Source organism: Hippoglossus stenolepis, chromosome 16, assembly GCF_022539355.2.
Source record: "Hippoglossus stenolepis isolate QCI-W04-F060 chromosome 16, HSTE1.2, whole genome shotgun sequence".
Lineage (NCBI taxonomy): Eukaryota > Metazoa > Chordata > Actinopteri > Pleuronectiformes > Pleuronectidae > Hippoglossus > Hippoglossus stenolepis.
Genome location: NC_061498.1, coordinates 9,893,532 through 9,909,007, shown reverse-complemented (window position 1 = coordinate 9,909,007; position 15,476 = coordinate 9,893,532). Strand labels below are relative to the sequence as shown.

Genomic DNA, 15,476 nt, shown 5'->3' with positions numbered 1-15,476 from the left:
TGCAGGGCAAGTGTAAATCCCAGTGCCTCTGCACCATTGCAGCCTGGTATTGTTCTTCCTCTCTCTCTCTTACACTGAGGAGGCTCCTACAGGTCTGTGTGACCTGTGCCCCCCTCCCTCCCTCGGATGCCTGCCCCAGACAACCGGATGGCCTCTGAAGAGTTGATTAATTTGGCGAGTTGGGTTTAGGTGAGCTGGTGGGCAATCTAGGGCAGCATTCTTCATCTTCACCCACTTCTGCAGCAGGTGTCTGCCCCAGTTCTCAGACCCACAGCCTGCTCCACAATTAATGTTGCCATCCCCATCAGTGAGGGCCGCTCATTTACCACGCCTGCCCTGCCAAAAGCTTCGCACGGGGGCTCCACTCCTGCAAATGTCCCCACTGCAGAGGACGGGCCTGCTTATCAGAGATATATACTGGGGTGTATATCTTCCTGTTTGCATCAGCAGTTATTTAAAATCACTTGATGCTGTTGTGGCTGTAAAACTGTTACGAGGTGCGATGGTGCACATGAGAGAGCAACAACATAGATCCTCACGTCAAACACCAGGTGTTTTTTTCCAGCAGTAACGGATCTGATAAAAGATCCCAGACAGCCAGGGAGACATGGCACGAGATGCCAGTATTTGCAATACTACTGCTCGACAGGAGGTTACTCTGTACTTGCTTTGCAATGTGTGGGCCTGCGGCTCCCCCTGCTGGCACTTTGGTGTCACGACTGTGTGTGGTTTTAACGGGGCTTTTCCACAAGATGATGCATTTTCTCTCAACACAAGGATTCCCCAACACTGTATCACTTTTAGCAGACAGCAAAGACATCGATTTTACCATGCAAGTCTGTTACTGTGACAAATTGCAAAATATGATGCAATATGCCAAAACAACTTTCAGCAGCAGTTAAAGAGTGAGCTGTAGTGCTGTACTTATTTACAACTGACAAGAAGTCACACTAATGTTTTTCTGAGTTGATGGGTAATATTAAACTTAGAAATTAACAACAAAAAGTAACAACACTGGAATATAACATATATGAATATTTACATATGTATATATGATAATATATATATATCTTATAGCATTCATGGTAAATCTTTTGGTTTATATTAGTAAGGTCATATCACCATCATCATCATCATAATCATCATCATAATCATAATCTTAATCTTCACCATCTTGATCATCATCATCACCATCGTCATCACATCATCATCACATCATCATCACCACCACCATCATCATCATCATCATCATCGTCACATCATAAAATCATCATCACTTCATCACCATCACCATCACATTATCATGACATCATCATCATCATCATCATCACATCATCATCACCACCATCATCATCGTCATCACATCATCATCACCACCATCATCATCGTCATCACATCATCATCACATCATCATCACCACCATCATCATCATCATCATCGTCACATCATAAAATCATCATCCTCATCCTCATCCTCATCACATCATGATCATCATCACATCATCACATCATCATCATCATCATCATCACATCATGATCATCATCACATCATCATCATCATCATCATCATCACATCATCATCATCACCCCTTGTCATATATTGTAAATGTCCAATACTTAATAATATGATGGTTTTTATTTGATATTTTAAAAGGATTATTTAATAGAATAAACGTCTTGATGTTGTTGTACAGGGACATCTGGCAGAACACCGAGGTGAATGTGCAGATCTCACAGTGGCAGGTTGTTTCTGTGAGAGTCCGGCAGAGCCGATGTGTCACATGACGGAGGAATAAAACGTCATTGTTATGTAACAACATGTCGGCTGCGTTCGCCGGCACCTCATCGTACGATCCAACCTCCGGCAAGTCTGCGCTATTCACCACCGAGCTTCAAGGTAGACCTTTTCAAAATAAAATACACACAATACTGTCGTGTGGTGGTGCCATGTAGATTTCCCTGTTTCCTCTCGGTTCCTCTGCTTTCTCCCGCACACTTGACGCACCGTGCGTCGTGCGTCGCTGCGTCGCCGGCAGAGGAGGCGTTTGCGCATCGCACCACAACCGCTGCTGCTGCTGAGGAGGAACCGGCTGTCCTGCGCTGAAAGCCGGGGAGAGACAACCGTCACGTTCCCTTCATCCCCCCACTGTCCCCTCAGAGCCATCCCTGCAGCTCAAGCAATTCGCTTTGAGATTTTACTCAGCAGCGTCAAAATGATCAAGAACGGACATCACCGCCACCAAGGGAGCGCAGCTGCAGCAGCAGCACCCGGGAAAGACGCAGGGACGAACCCCGGACCTGCAGCGTGCAGTCCCGAGAAGAGGAGGCGAAGAATCCGGGTGTGGTGCGATGGTTGGTGAGTGACTTGACGGATGACTGGTGGTGTGATGAAGATGCAACGACGTCTTCTCTGTCGTCTGCATGGAGCCCTTGCGCTGTTCGGATGAACGTGTGAGCCTCGCAGCGGGACAGGCCTGCAGCCGGTTACAGGGCTGCAGCTGCTTCATTAGTAAACTTTGAATTCAATGTGATCTACCAGGATGACAGATCATTCAGCACAATGCTTTTTGAGTTGATCTTATCACTGGAGCATGCCTCAGGGTTCCTCCTCAGTGGTCACTTATTACATAATAACCATCACAATAGATGTACTGTGTGTGAATATTAGGTGCCGTAAATCATCATAACACCCACTAACCATGGTGAGAGTGACATTACATATTCATATATTATTGTATTATATATTATTATTATATATACTGACCTGTACTTTATGCAGGGTTTTAATTAAGGTACAGGTCAGCACAGATTATTTTCCATGTTCGACTAATAGTAAGACCACTTCACAAAATGTACACACTCAGAAAACCATTTTGTGAAACAATACACAAATATTCAATTCCCACACATATGTTCTCCTCAAAATCTCTCAGTGACCGGACCTTTGTCAGCCTCTTAACTTAGAATCTTGTGATCTCAAGAAATTCCTGATTTAAAATAGTGGTGTTACTGTATCAAAAGTAGTATGATCGATAAAGCCTGCACTACTTCAGGCACAACAAAAAAGTGCTTCAGTAATGTTTAATATCCTCTAGGCAGAGACAAGTGACACTTAAGTATTTGTAATGTCTGCCACCATGTCCATTTTCAATAATATCTCAGAATTCTGCTGCATTTCCATCCTTAAAGAAGACGAACACTATCAAACAGATCAGTAAACGATTCCACGCTGTCTATCTATAAAATGTAAAACATGAATTTGAATAAAAGTTTTCATAGAGAAGTTTAATTGTGATACGTTTTCTGTGCAACCTCCTACATTGCTTTCGTCCTTTTTGCCATGATAGAAGGTGCAGAAACACCATGTCTCCTTGGTTGCGTTCTCCCTTGTGCCCCTTTTCTTTGCAACACCTAATATGTTACACATTTACCTCCACAAAATCCCACTGTACGTTTTAACGTCCAGTCGCCATTAAGCACATGCACAATGCAATCTGTTTACTAGGATGGTAAACACAGTGACACCTCTACAACTCTTATCTTCTCTCAGCTTGATGTAATGTGGTGAAGAGTTACTAGAGTTATAAAACACACAGGTGATAGATCAATGTGAACACTGTGGGAAGAGCAGGGTCAAAATAAGCACTCGTCCTCAGGTCAAATGTAAAACAATAAATGTTCATGTTCAATCAAAAATGCTATAAGCACATTCATGTATGATATAACATTTTAGATAATAATAACTACAATGGCACAAAATAGAGTACAAGTCCCAGCAGTTCCCTTAAATCAAGTCAAGCTGCACCAGATTTCCCACACTCATAGCGGTTCCCTAAACATGCCAACTTTTTTCCAGTAAGATCCATGAGTCATACCGTAGGAAATCTGCAAAAATGTTAAACAAAGGGATTTTAAAATCAATCCTAGATCAACAACTTGCTCCAGATCTGCGCCAAAGTGTAGCAGGTTGTTTCTTGGCCCATGTTCCATCCTTCCACCAGGTTTCAAGAAAATCGCTTCTGTAGATTTTTCTTGCTAACAGACAAAGAGCAGTGAAAACATCCTTGTCTGAGGAAATAATATGAGTCACCGCAGGACAAATGTGTGCTGAGTTGTGCTTGTTGCTGTTTGTATTCAAAACCCTTTTAACTCTTACAACTAAGGATGACTCAGAAAATACCCCTCGTCATTGACAAGTAAGCCAGATGAAGACACTTAACAGGTTTAACAGACTGGTCTGGGTGAGGTCACACTTTATTTTTAGAGTGATTGGTGGCATCAAAAATCTTCTACAGTGTCGTCTCAGATACGTTATACGAGCTGTGTCAGCAGTCTGATATTTCACTCACCTTGGCTCTTTCAGTCCTCTCTGAAGCTGAGCTCTTACCTAAAATGTATCAGATTCACAGAATTTCTCTGCTGCTTAATTTTGAAAGAGTAATTTCATCCAAGTTACTAGATACTACAAATATACTAATATTTACATACAATATTTTCCAGTTTATCCTGATTAAAGGGATAGTTCACCTAAAAATGATAGTTCACTCATTATCTACTCACCACTCTGCCAATGGAGGGGTGGGTGAAGTGTTTGAGTCCATTAAACACTTTGATCCCTTGGATGAAACCACAGGAGCAGTATGGAGGCATTTTGGGGGGTTTTTCTGTTGTTTTTTTACATTTGAAGAATCGGTCACCATCAACTTCAACTGTATTGGATTTGGCTGCAACAGTGTTTTACCAACCCTGAGACTCCAAAAGTGTTATGTGGACTCAAAAACTTCACCCACCCCTCCATCGGCATAGTGGTGAGTAGATAATGAGTGAATTTTCAATTTTGGGTGAACTATCTCTTTAATATTTTGGCATGCAGGAGGTTTTGATTTTAACTGAGAAGCATTGGCACATCTCGTGGTCGGACTTTTGCACAACAATGGATGTGGATGGAATTTTGTTTGTCATGCTCGTGGTAGTGGCACAGGACATATCAACCACAGCCACAGACCTCGCCGTGAACTGTTTCTCATCAGGCAGTATTTTCTGCAGAACGTAGACAATAATGAAGTCTTTGGCTTATCAAAAGAAAACCCTGCTGAAAATGAAATTCTTCCCTCAAACGTATTGAGTTGGTAATGGAATTTTCTGCAGTAGATCTGAGTGAATCGAGAAAACGAAGAAGAGCTGCACCTATTAATTTATTTGCTGATAAAATGAAAATTTAAAAATTGTCTCTGTCATTTTATAAGCAGTATCTTCAATGGTTCCAGTTTCCCAAATGTGAGCATTTGATATTTTAAATGAAGGCAACAGGAATGACTTTTGGACTTTTGTTGTCATTGTCATTGTTTTTCTGTTAATTGCATATCCCTACAATTAGCCCTTTAAGATGCCGGACTGCCTCCCCTGGTGGAAACACAGAGCGTTTGTGGCTTCATGGTGCAGCGGCAAAATGAATGTTTTGAATTTTTGTGAAGTGGACAGGATTATGGAGGCTTTCTCTTGTAGAATTCCTGCCATGTAGGTGGGGCTGCCCATCCATGGTTTGATGGCAAGTTGCAGAATATTTGGGATGCCGGAATATTAACCGCTGGGGTGAGCACCCAAAGAAAGCCAATGGCAACAGCGCCCATGTCATTAACCTCTCTAACCCCTCCAGCCCACACCTGCTGTATGACTGCTGCAGTGCCCGTCACTGAGCACATTGTTCCCTGAAGCCCCAATGGTCATCGCCACGCTCTTACTGACATCCATGCACCGTCAGCGGTATGAGAGGAAAATTCCAAGGAGAGCGCAGTCAACCTCATCTGCTGGGATTTGACCCTGCCCCTTGCCCTCCGCACACAGGAGCTCTGTGTTCTTATTTGTCGCCCTGGAATGAGATGACAGGGGCTAAAGATCAGCTGTAAGAGAAGCATCATCAAGTGTGCGGTCAAAGTCCACGTCCACTGTGGATCTGCTGAGGTGGTGTGTACATACGAGTCTATAAAAAAATGCTATTTACAGCCTCAGTGAAGCAACGGTGCATTAGTCACTCATCCAGGCTCGTGACACTATTAAAACTACTGAATTTTAATCAGGGCGAGAACCCATATCCACATTTTTATTGCAAAAGTGTAATTGGGCAACTTATCTAGTTGTTAAATACTTATCTAGCCTGTTGTTGCTTCATCCCAGTGGCTATAATACTCCATCATCAGAAAGAATATCTGCTCACTGTGTACACATCACGTCTGCCTGGGTTTGTTCTTGAGAAGCGTACAGGTGTTGTTTGGGTGTCCACTAACAGGCTGAACTGCATTAATATTTCATCCCCCCACCGTGGTCACTGCCAAGATCCACCCAGCAGCTGAAAAATACAACAGGACTATACGGTGACATGTTGGGGCATCTGGCTCGAATAACACCCCAAAAGCAGCCTCTGTCCTGGTGTTATCTAACTCTGTCTGGGTCTCACAGTTTCCTTCTCTTTTCATTCACCTCCAAATACCAAGTCGCCCGGTCCAGCCTGTGTAAAGTGACAATGCAGCAAGGCACAGCTGCTGTTTCTCATTAGAATCACCCAGGGTGAAAAAAAACCCACGGGATTCTGTTACTGTTGTGGCCCTGCACAAACTGTAGAGTTGGCAGCTCTCATCCGTTTCTTTTATCGATTTTTGAGGATGCTATTCATAGTGTTGTATAGCTTTTTACTCCTGGGAGTGCTGATGTGTAATCTAATGCACTAAAGACGACTCAGATACCAAATGTATGGGCTTTTTTTCCTGCTTGAACATTGAGTAGTCATTAAGTCGACATCATGACTTTCTAGGTTAATTGTTTATTCAGCATTTCTATTGGTTATTGTCCTAATAAATCAAACACATCATTTAATATAGAGCACATTTCCCCCTCCAAGGCCCAACAGTCCCCTTAAATTCAATCAAGCTGCTTTTTCACCCACTCAGATATCAGGTACCCAAAGATCTGTGAATTATTCCTTAGGGAAAATGTTAAAAAACACGCATCTCATAATGATAAGGAGAGTGGGGATATGTGTTTCCTGGATCTGCCCCCTGATCTGGATCCACACCAAAATGTAATGGGCATGCTTCCACTAAATTTCATGTTAATCTGCTCAGTTGTTTTTGTGTAATCTCGCTTACAAAGGAAAAAATACCAACACAAAAAACAATGAACAAACTGGAATGTCACTCAGTAGAGCACATACCTCCGACAAGGCCCAACAGTCTTATCAGCGGTGGCTGTGGCTCAGGGGGGAGAGCGGGTCGTCCCCTTATCAGAAGGTCGGCGGTTTGATCCCAGTCTTCCCAATTCCCAATGACGAAGTGTCTTTGGGGCAAGATACTCAACCCTGAATTACCCCTGACGGCTGCACACAGATGCACTGTGGGAATGGGTGAACTGTACTACTGAACTTGAAGTGGTCACCAATCTAATATGTAAATACAGACCATTTACCATTATTCTAAATCAGTGATCTCTCACAATGTTTAAGAAAGTGAAGAAAAATAATTCCTGTAGCTGCCCCCTGAACTGGATTGGCCCCAAAATCTTCCCTGAGCCACATTCTTCCACTAAGTTTCGTGGTAATCCGTCCAGTCGTTTTTGCGGAGGTGAAGATTTACTTTCATCAGTCAGAGCACATTCTTCTGTTTATTATATGCCGGCTGTATTATATCATGTCTATATCATGTTGAATGTGGAAAGAAAAGAAAAATGATCAGACTGATGTCAGCCCTCGGTCGTATAGTGACAGTGATGGAAGGCTAATGCCCGTCTGGTCTCTATTACTGTGCTAGATTACCATGTTACAATCTCAGTCTCCGATCTGTGCTAATCTAATTATCCACAGATGCTATCAGTGGCCCGAGCAGGGAGAAGAGGGAGGGAGGAGCTCACTGCCGCTTTTGCTCTTCTTTTGATATGATCATATGTGTGTTACACCAGTGGGTTGTTATGTCAGTGACACTGTAAATACACAAGTATCATACCGGTGATTTGCACGTTTTAGCTCATGGAGTAAAAATCTTATCATTTCCTTAATTTTACCTTCTTTGATCAACATTTCATATGTTACCTCCAGGTGGGAAAACACTTCCTTGTTAGTTAGAGATGATGAAGAGTGGCTGCCATGTCTAACTTTGAGAATAGTGTTAATTAAAACGTCTTTATTCTTTATTCACTACATATTCTCCAGTATCGTGATATGAGGTGTTTTTCTTTTGATGAAACCAAACCTTGTTACTGTCATGCAAGAAATTCACATGATGCTTTATATTAGTTCTTTTTTCAGTGATTTTCTGCCAGATTAAATGTTAAATTAAATGTGTGATTAATTATGGTCTTTCTTCTTGTGTTTCCACCCCCCCACCAGCTATGACATGGTGCATTATGGCCACTCCAATCAGCTTCGGCAGGCCAAGGCCATGGGAGATTACCTCATCGTTGGAGTGCACACAGACAGTAAGGAAGAAGAATCCTTACAGTTTAATCATTGTCACTATCATACCTACATCTTTAAAGCTACTTGGCTACTTTGCTAAGTCTATCTCATACCTGACATTTCGCCCAGTTCTGATCTTTCTCTCGCCTTTACCTGGGGAGCCATGGCACCTGTCGCCTCTGGATATTTTTCTCAGTTCCATCATTACCAGCCAGGCACCAGCTGAGTCCTGTACACACATGAGAGGCTGTTGCGACTCAGCGAATGTGTCTCGCCCTCCTGTGGCACACCGGCAGCATTCTGACATTTTGATTACCCAGAATTACTCCCCCGGTCACGGTCAGCGCAGATACCAGCAACGAGGGCGATGATGCATTCAATTTGTCTAAAAGTGCATTTCAGAGATTTCTGTCTCTCTGTTTGTTTTTGATTTCAAGGTGAGATCGCAAAGCACAAGGGTCCGCCAGTCTTCACTCAGGCAGAGAGATACAAGATGGTGCGGGCCATTAAATGGGTGGATGAGGTCGTGGAAGGAGCGCCTTACGTCACCACCCTCGAGACCCTCGACAAGTACAACTGTGACTTCTGTGTGCACGGAGGTACAGAACGTCACTACATGATGCCTTCACTTAGACACTCTAATTGATTGGTAGTCACAAACGATGCCGATCCAGCTCCAAATGCGAAGCTGGATCCCTGATTTTGGAGCAGATATTGATGTATGTAAAAGGATTTCATTGATTTATACTAGCGGCGTCTCACAGATGCTGTCATTTCAGATGATATAACTCTAACAGTGGATGGTAAGGATACGTACGAAGAGGTGAAGAAGTCAGGACGCTACAGGTGAGCCCTCCTTTTTCAAATATGCACCAGATACTTATAATAACTAGACTATGGCAGTAAGGCCCACCAGTCCCTTTAAATTCAATCAAGCTGCACAAAATGTCATCGATATTATTTTTCTAAATGTGCCTAATCTTTTTTCTTTTATCAAAATCCATAAATTTGTATCTAGGTTAAATGTCAACAAACACACAATGTTAAAGAAAGTGAAAAAAAAAAGTCCTGGATCCACCCCGTGATCCGGATCCGAACCAAACTTGAATTGTTTCTTCCCTGACACATACCGCATCCTTCCAGCAAGTTTCGTTAAAATATGCTCAGAACTTATCATTTAATCTTGCTCACAAACAAAAGAACCAACCAACAGGGGTGAAAACATCACGTCCTTGGCGGAGGTGATAACAACAGTCGGGACGGGATGTTGTGTGCGTGTTTCATTAGTTGTTACAGTGCGTGTTATGTCGTCTCAGGGAGTGTAAGAGAACCCAGGGAGTTTCCACCACAGATCTGGTCGGCAGGATGCTGCTGATGACCAAAGCACACCACAGCAACATTGTGAGTGCAGCTTTATTGCCTCTCAGTGATTTTATCCCACAGTACAAGTCTAATTCTACCCTGTGTTCTCTTTAGGATAGTTCAGACTATCAGCAGCACACGGACAACTTTGGAAAGGTAGGTACCAAACATATTTCAAGCTTATTATTATTATTATTATTATTTCACTTTGTCAATTTCAAATCCCCAGCTTACTACCAAACAACATCTTTTGTAATTGAATTAAAGTTGCCATGTGGGCAGGATGTCAACTATTACCACACAACGGTTCACTGTGGAGCCACAACAATCAAGTAGTGGGCCCTTGCCAGTAAACAGTGAATGGCCACTCTGTTCCTGCATGGGGAAAGTAACTTAAAGTCACCAAGCTGTGGTTTTTAATGGTTGTGAAAGCCATAGATGGTCTCTTCACATCTGAGCATTTAAGATTTCAGGAAGAGTAATGCTGTGAGTTTGGCGAGGGCTGAATAATGCACTGGGGATTTATTTGTGAGACTGCGTTTGAGTTAAGCCACCGACCAAATGTGACTATCCCAACTCACACCACTGGGTGGCGATGACGCACCACACTTATTCTAGTATGAACTGCTCAGCGCTCTGCAGTGATGATATATACCAGAGTTTATGGGTGTTCCTGCTATACTCATTTGTACTCATTATGCCTGTTTCTGGATTACGGGGGTTGCATGCTCAGAGGGGCCACAGTCCCTGGACGGGGGTCTCTCAGTTCCTGCAGACGTCACAGAAGATCATCCAGTTTGCCTCAGGCCAGGAGCCTCAGCCTGGGGACACCATCATCTATGTGGCTGGAGCCTTTGACCTCTTCCGTATCTTTTTAATGACCAGACCTGAAACAAATTACTTTTAATAATCCAAATACAATTTATCTTCCAATGTATTTATCTTTATCTTGTGAATTGTTCTGAAATAATTTGCTGTCGCCCTTGACCGGTCTCCCTGTCAGACATTGGCCACGTAGATTGCCTTGAAGCAGTGCATAAGCTCGCTGACAAGCCCTACATCATAGTCGGGTTGCACTTTGATCAGGTGAGCGTCTGCCTATTTTTATGAGACTTTCACTGCCCCCCAGTGTCCAGTCTTGGCATTTTCTAAACATTTCGATTGTGTTCATTTTTCCAGGAGGTGAATCGTTACAAAGGAAAAAACTACCCCATCATGAATGTCCACGAGAGAACGCTCAGCGTCCTGGCTTGTAGAGTGCGTTCGTGCTCGCCCTCCATCAACACAAGGCACTGCACACACTTTATATATTTTACACATAAATACAAATCATTAATTTTGTGTGCTTTTTGTTTTCACAGTATGTGTCAGAGGTGGTGATTGGTGCACCCTTTGCAGTCACAAAAGATTTGCTGGAACATTTCAAGGTATATTTAACTTTCACCACTAGATTATAAAGTTTTCCTTTGGTGGTAAAAACACTTTAACATGGCTCTGTGTCCATAGGTGGATCTCGTTTGCCACGGAAAGACAGAAATATACCCTGACAAAGATGGATCTGACCCTTATGCTGTAAGAACATAAACACTGCCACATCATATGGACATTTTTAGAAATGTTAAATAATCCACATTGATGGTGCATCAGATTTTTGGGAAAACATTTTTTTATCTTCATACCCAGGAGCCAAGGAGGATAGGAATCCTGCGCACTGTCGACAGTGGGAACATCCTCACTACAGATGCCATCGTGCAGAGGATAATCAAAAACAGGTATAATATCTACTGGGCAAAACTATTGTTTTTGAAGTTAAAACCATATACTGTAAATAAAGATGGACGATGTGTCTCCACTTCCTCCCACTATCCAGAAACAAACGCCGCCATCTTGTGCATTTAGTGGCAGAGTCTGCTCAGTAGCGTTTGGGGGATGGAGCCGCGGTAGCAAAGTCAATCAATCAATCATCAATCAAATTTTATTTGTATAGCCCATATTCACAAATCACAATTTGTCTCATAGGGCTTTAACAGGGTGTGACATCCTCTGTCCTTAATCCTCAGCAAGATTAAGGAAAAACTACTAAAAAACCCTTTTAACAGGGTAAAAAGAACGTAGAAACCTCAGAGAGAGCCACATGTGAGGGATCCCTCTCCCAGGACGGACAGAAGTGCAATAGATGTCAAGTGTAAAGGAGAACATCATCAAGATAAAGGTTTTAGCAGCATTGATAAGGGTAAACATTTTTAAGCATAACTGAAGGTCAATGAATTGATGGATTATTGTCAGTAATGGTCAAGTATCTGAGGAGAAATACTATATATCAAGCAGTCCTGCTGCAATCATAGTCTATGGTCAGCAGCCAGCAAGATCATGATCCACCATCAAGATCGGATGCCACTATAGTCCACAGTCATTGTTCACTGCCGCCATTAGGATCCATCATCAGCTGCCACCTCGATCGTGGTCCACCACCATTATCAGATGCCAACACGATAAAGGATCCGCCATTATTATCACGCTCAGCCAGCACGATACAGAATCCGCCATACTGGATCCACCATTACGAACTCTGATACGCGATCCACAGATCATAATCCACGATGTGGCCACAGCTGCGGCCCTGGATCTGCAGACGATAAGGCAAAGGGACTCCGGGGAAGAAGTCAAGTCAGTAACATGTATTGAGATATGGATTTCTTTGATGTGATAACGATTGAGAAGAGGAAGGAGAAGCTGGAAAGAGAAGCTCCGGGTGTCATGTGTCCCCCGACCTTCTAGACCTATAGCAGCATAACTAAGAGCAGGTCTAAGACAAGCCTGTACCAGCTCTAACTATAAGCTTTATCAAAAAGGAAGGTTTTAAGCCTACTCTTAAATGTACAGATGGTGTCTGCCTCCCGAACTGAAAGTGGGAGATGATTCCATAGGAGACGGGCTTGATAGCTGAAAGCTCTGGCTCCTACTCTACTTTTAGAGACTTTAGGGACGAGAAGTAAGCCTGAATTCTGGGAGCGCAGTGCTAATGTATCTCTAAGGTGTTTAGGGCCAAGTATTAGAACCTCTGTTTTATCTGAGTTTAATAAGAGAACATTTTATTATATTCATCCAGGTTTTTATGTCCTTGAGACATGCTTGGAGTTTAGTTAATTGATTACATTGTTCAGGTTTTATTGACAAGTATAACTGGGTGTCATCCGCATAGCAGTGGAAATTTACCGAGTGTGTCCTGATAATGTTTCCTAGTGGAAGCATATATAATGAGAATAAAATTGGGCCAAGCACAGAGCCCTGTGGAACACCGTGGTTAACTTTGGTGCGCACAGATGACTCATCATTAATTTGCACGAATTGGAATCGATCTGAAAAATATGATTTAAACCAGTTTAGGGCAGTTCCTTTAATGCTTATTAACTGTTCTAGTCTCTGTAATAAAATTTGATGGTCAATTGTGTCGAATGCTGCACTAAGATCTAACAGAACGAGGACAGACACAAATCCCTGATCTGAAGCTATTAGAAGGTCATTAGTGACTTTTGCCAAGGCTGTCTCTGTGCTATGATTAGCTCTAAACCCCGACTGAAAGTCTTCATATATATTACTTTCCTGGAGAAACTCGCACAGCTGATTGGCTATAACTTTTTCAAGGATTTTAGACAGGAAGAGGAGGTTGGATATCGGTCTGTAATTGGCTAAAACCTCTGGATCTAGGGTGGGTTTTTTGAGAAGGGGTTTGATTACAGCTATTTTAAAGGACTGTGGCACATATCCTGAGGATAATGACAGATTGATTGTGTTCAATAACGTACTATCAATTAGGGGCAAAAGTCCTGTTGATACATGCTCTCAACCTATCAAATACTATATAATACTTAAATAACTCAATAAAACCAAACCTACTGGAAAAATGAAATACCTGAAATAACACCAGAAAACATCTTTGAGAAAAAAGAATTTCGGCAAGTACTTTTGTTGGTCCATATCCCACCATTAACATGGAGGAGGTGGGATTCATGCCCTGTACTGCCGTCATGTTGTCCATCTTCATATACAGCCCATAGACTTTTTGTGTGATGTGATTTGATTCAGGTTGCTGTTTGAAGCGAGGAACCAGAAGAAGGAGGCCAAAGAAATCGCTGTGATCCAGGCCATGAAGCGGAAAGAGGAGGAGAAGACCAAAGAAAGAGCCCAGGCTGTGGTGTAGGGGAGCCCCCCCCCCCAAAAAAAAGGCACTGACAAATTAAGTGTCACTACAACACTGACAAGTTCAATGAATCTAATCTCATGTACAGTTCAAATCAACACTTTTATAAGCTCCAAACCCGACCCGGGCTCAGAACAGCAGCCTGTTTGAGGCCAGAGTGGCTGCTGTCTGGGCTCATCAGGTATACCATGTGTGTTTGTGTATATTAATATACTCTACATATGCAACTACATGTTCATGTCAGTCAGTCACACACAGAATTATGGATCTGCTGAGGATTGGACAATACAATCGAAAAGAAACGTTAGAAAAAGGAAGTTATCACCATGTCTTCAACTGTCTATTCTATGTTTTGGGGAACATTTTTAAACTGCTGTACCAGTTTTATTTTTTGATTTAAGAAATAAGACATTTTTAAATATTATACTATGGATTTGGGCATCTTAAAAGCAAGTGCAGGGTCCTGAGATGCTGGTCAGGCATTGAACTACAGCAAGAAGGAGAGATTTCACTCGTTGGTTCCCAACAACGGGCTCAGGCCCACAACTGATTTATCCTTGTATATACTGTATGTACTGTACGTATGTATTATAAAGTGATTGCAGGTGGTCTGGAGGATGATGAAACCACTACAGCATCAGCTTCTCCTGCTTGGAAGTGAGAAGGTGTCGAGAAATCTCTTCTCGGACCTCATGTATATAACAGATCTGGCTCCAGACTGCACTGACCTCTCATAAACCACATGAACTGTTTGGATTTAGTTTTAAGAGCAGGTTTGTAACTAAAAGAAAATGCACAGTGTTGAGACCTGCACGCCTTGCCTTCTGAGTGCACTTGTTATTTCTCTTCTTTTTTTTTTTTTAAACCAACACTTTATTCTAATATAGAGAAAGGTACAGTCTGATTTTAACCTTTAGTTTTAGTTACAGAACTATGACGTAAAATAAACCACTTCCTGTCATTTTTGGAGCCCTGAACAAGTCATCCTGTCTCGATATGAAACAGGATTAAATAATATATTTTTTTGTAGATGTATATTTTACTCACCTCCTCCTCATTAACCGATGTATAGATTCACATTGTTTAAAAAAGCAAAGTAATATATCTGTGTGTCAAGTTGGAATGTAATTCAATGTCGGCTATAATAAATGTTATTGACAACTCCCAGTTGACAAATAAATCTGATGGTACTACAGTATATTATTGTTGATGGTAATAAGAATTTAATCTGAAGAGCTGTTTGTCGTCTTGTTTTAAAAGAGAATTTCTATGAGGACTGTCATGTCTACTTCATTCCCTCAGTGATAGGGTGAATGAGCAGGCTGCACATCATGAAAGGCAACTTTGTGTTTTGGACGCAGAATTTGACCTTTGATCAGAAAAGATGATCTTGAATTTTGCAACATGTGACTCACACAGAGTTCTTTAAATGTCAGGCCATTAAGATCAGATTATCTTAGCAGCAGACTGG

At 42.2% G+C, this 15,476-nt stretch overlaps 1 protein-coding gene across 2 annotated transcripts; it reads left to right on the top strand.

Moving 5' to 3' along the window:
- The first annotated feature begins 2,006 nt into the window (after window positions 1-2,006).
- Window positions 2,007-15,203, top strand: LOC118122807 (ethanolamine-phosphate cytidylyltransferase). 2 transcript variants are annotated; one of them, XM_035179679.2, is made up of 13 exons: window positions 2,007-2,355; window positions 8,374-8,462; window positions 8,880-9,041; window positions 9,222-9,288; window positions 9,759-9,843; window positions 9,919-9,960; window positions 10,538-10,670; window positions 10,808-10,890; window positions 10,984-11,061; window positions 11,166-11,231; window positions 11,311-11,376; window positions 11,488-11,576; window positions 13,891-15,203. In XM_035179679.2, the coding sequence occupies exons 1-13, from the start codon at window positions 2,213-2,215 to the stop codon at window positions 14,003-14,005; spliced, it is 1,218 nt and encodes a 405-aa protein (XP_035035570.1). In that variant the 5' UTR covers window positions 2,007-2,212; the 3' UTR covers window positions 14,006-15,203. The 2 variants fall into 2 exon arrangements, with proteins under 2 accessions (XP_035035570.1, XP_035035568.1); XM_035179677.2 differs by having other exon boundaries at window positions 2,008-2,355; window positions 10,523-10,670.
- Window positions 15,204-15,476: the final 273 nt, after the last annotated feature.

Bases quoted from the DNA above. Each gene is read 5' to 3' on its own strand.
- LOC118122807 (XM_035179677.2), top strand. From the start codon at position 2,213: ATGATCAAGAACGGACATCACCGCCACCAAGGGAGCGCAGCTGCAGCA. The intron at 9,289-9,758 runs GTGAGCCCTCCT...ATGTCGTCTCAG, and splicing joins AAGAAGTCAGGACGCTACAG to GGAGTGTAAGAGAACCCAGG. The intron at 9,961-10,522 runs GTAGGTACCAAA...TCTGGATTACGG, and splicing joins ACACGGACAACTTTGGAAAG to GGGTTGCATGCTCAGAGGGG.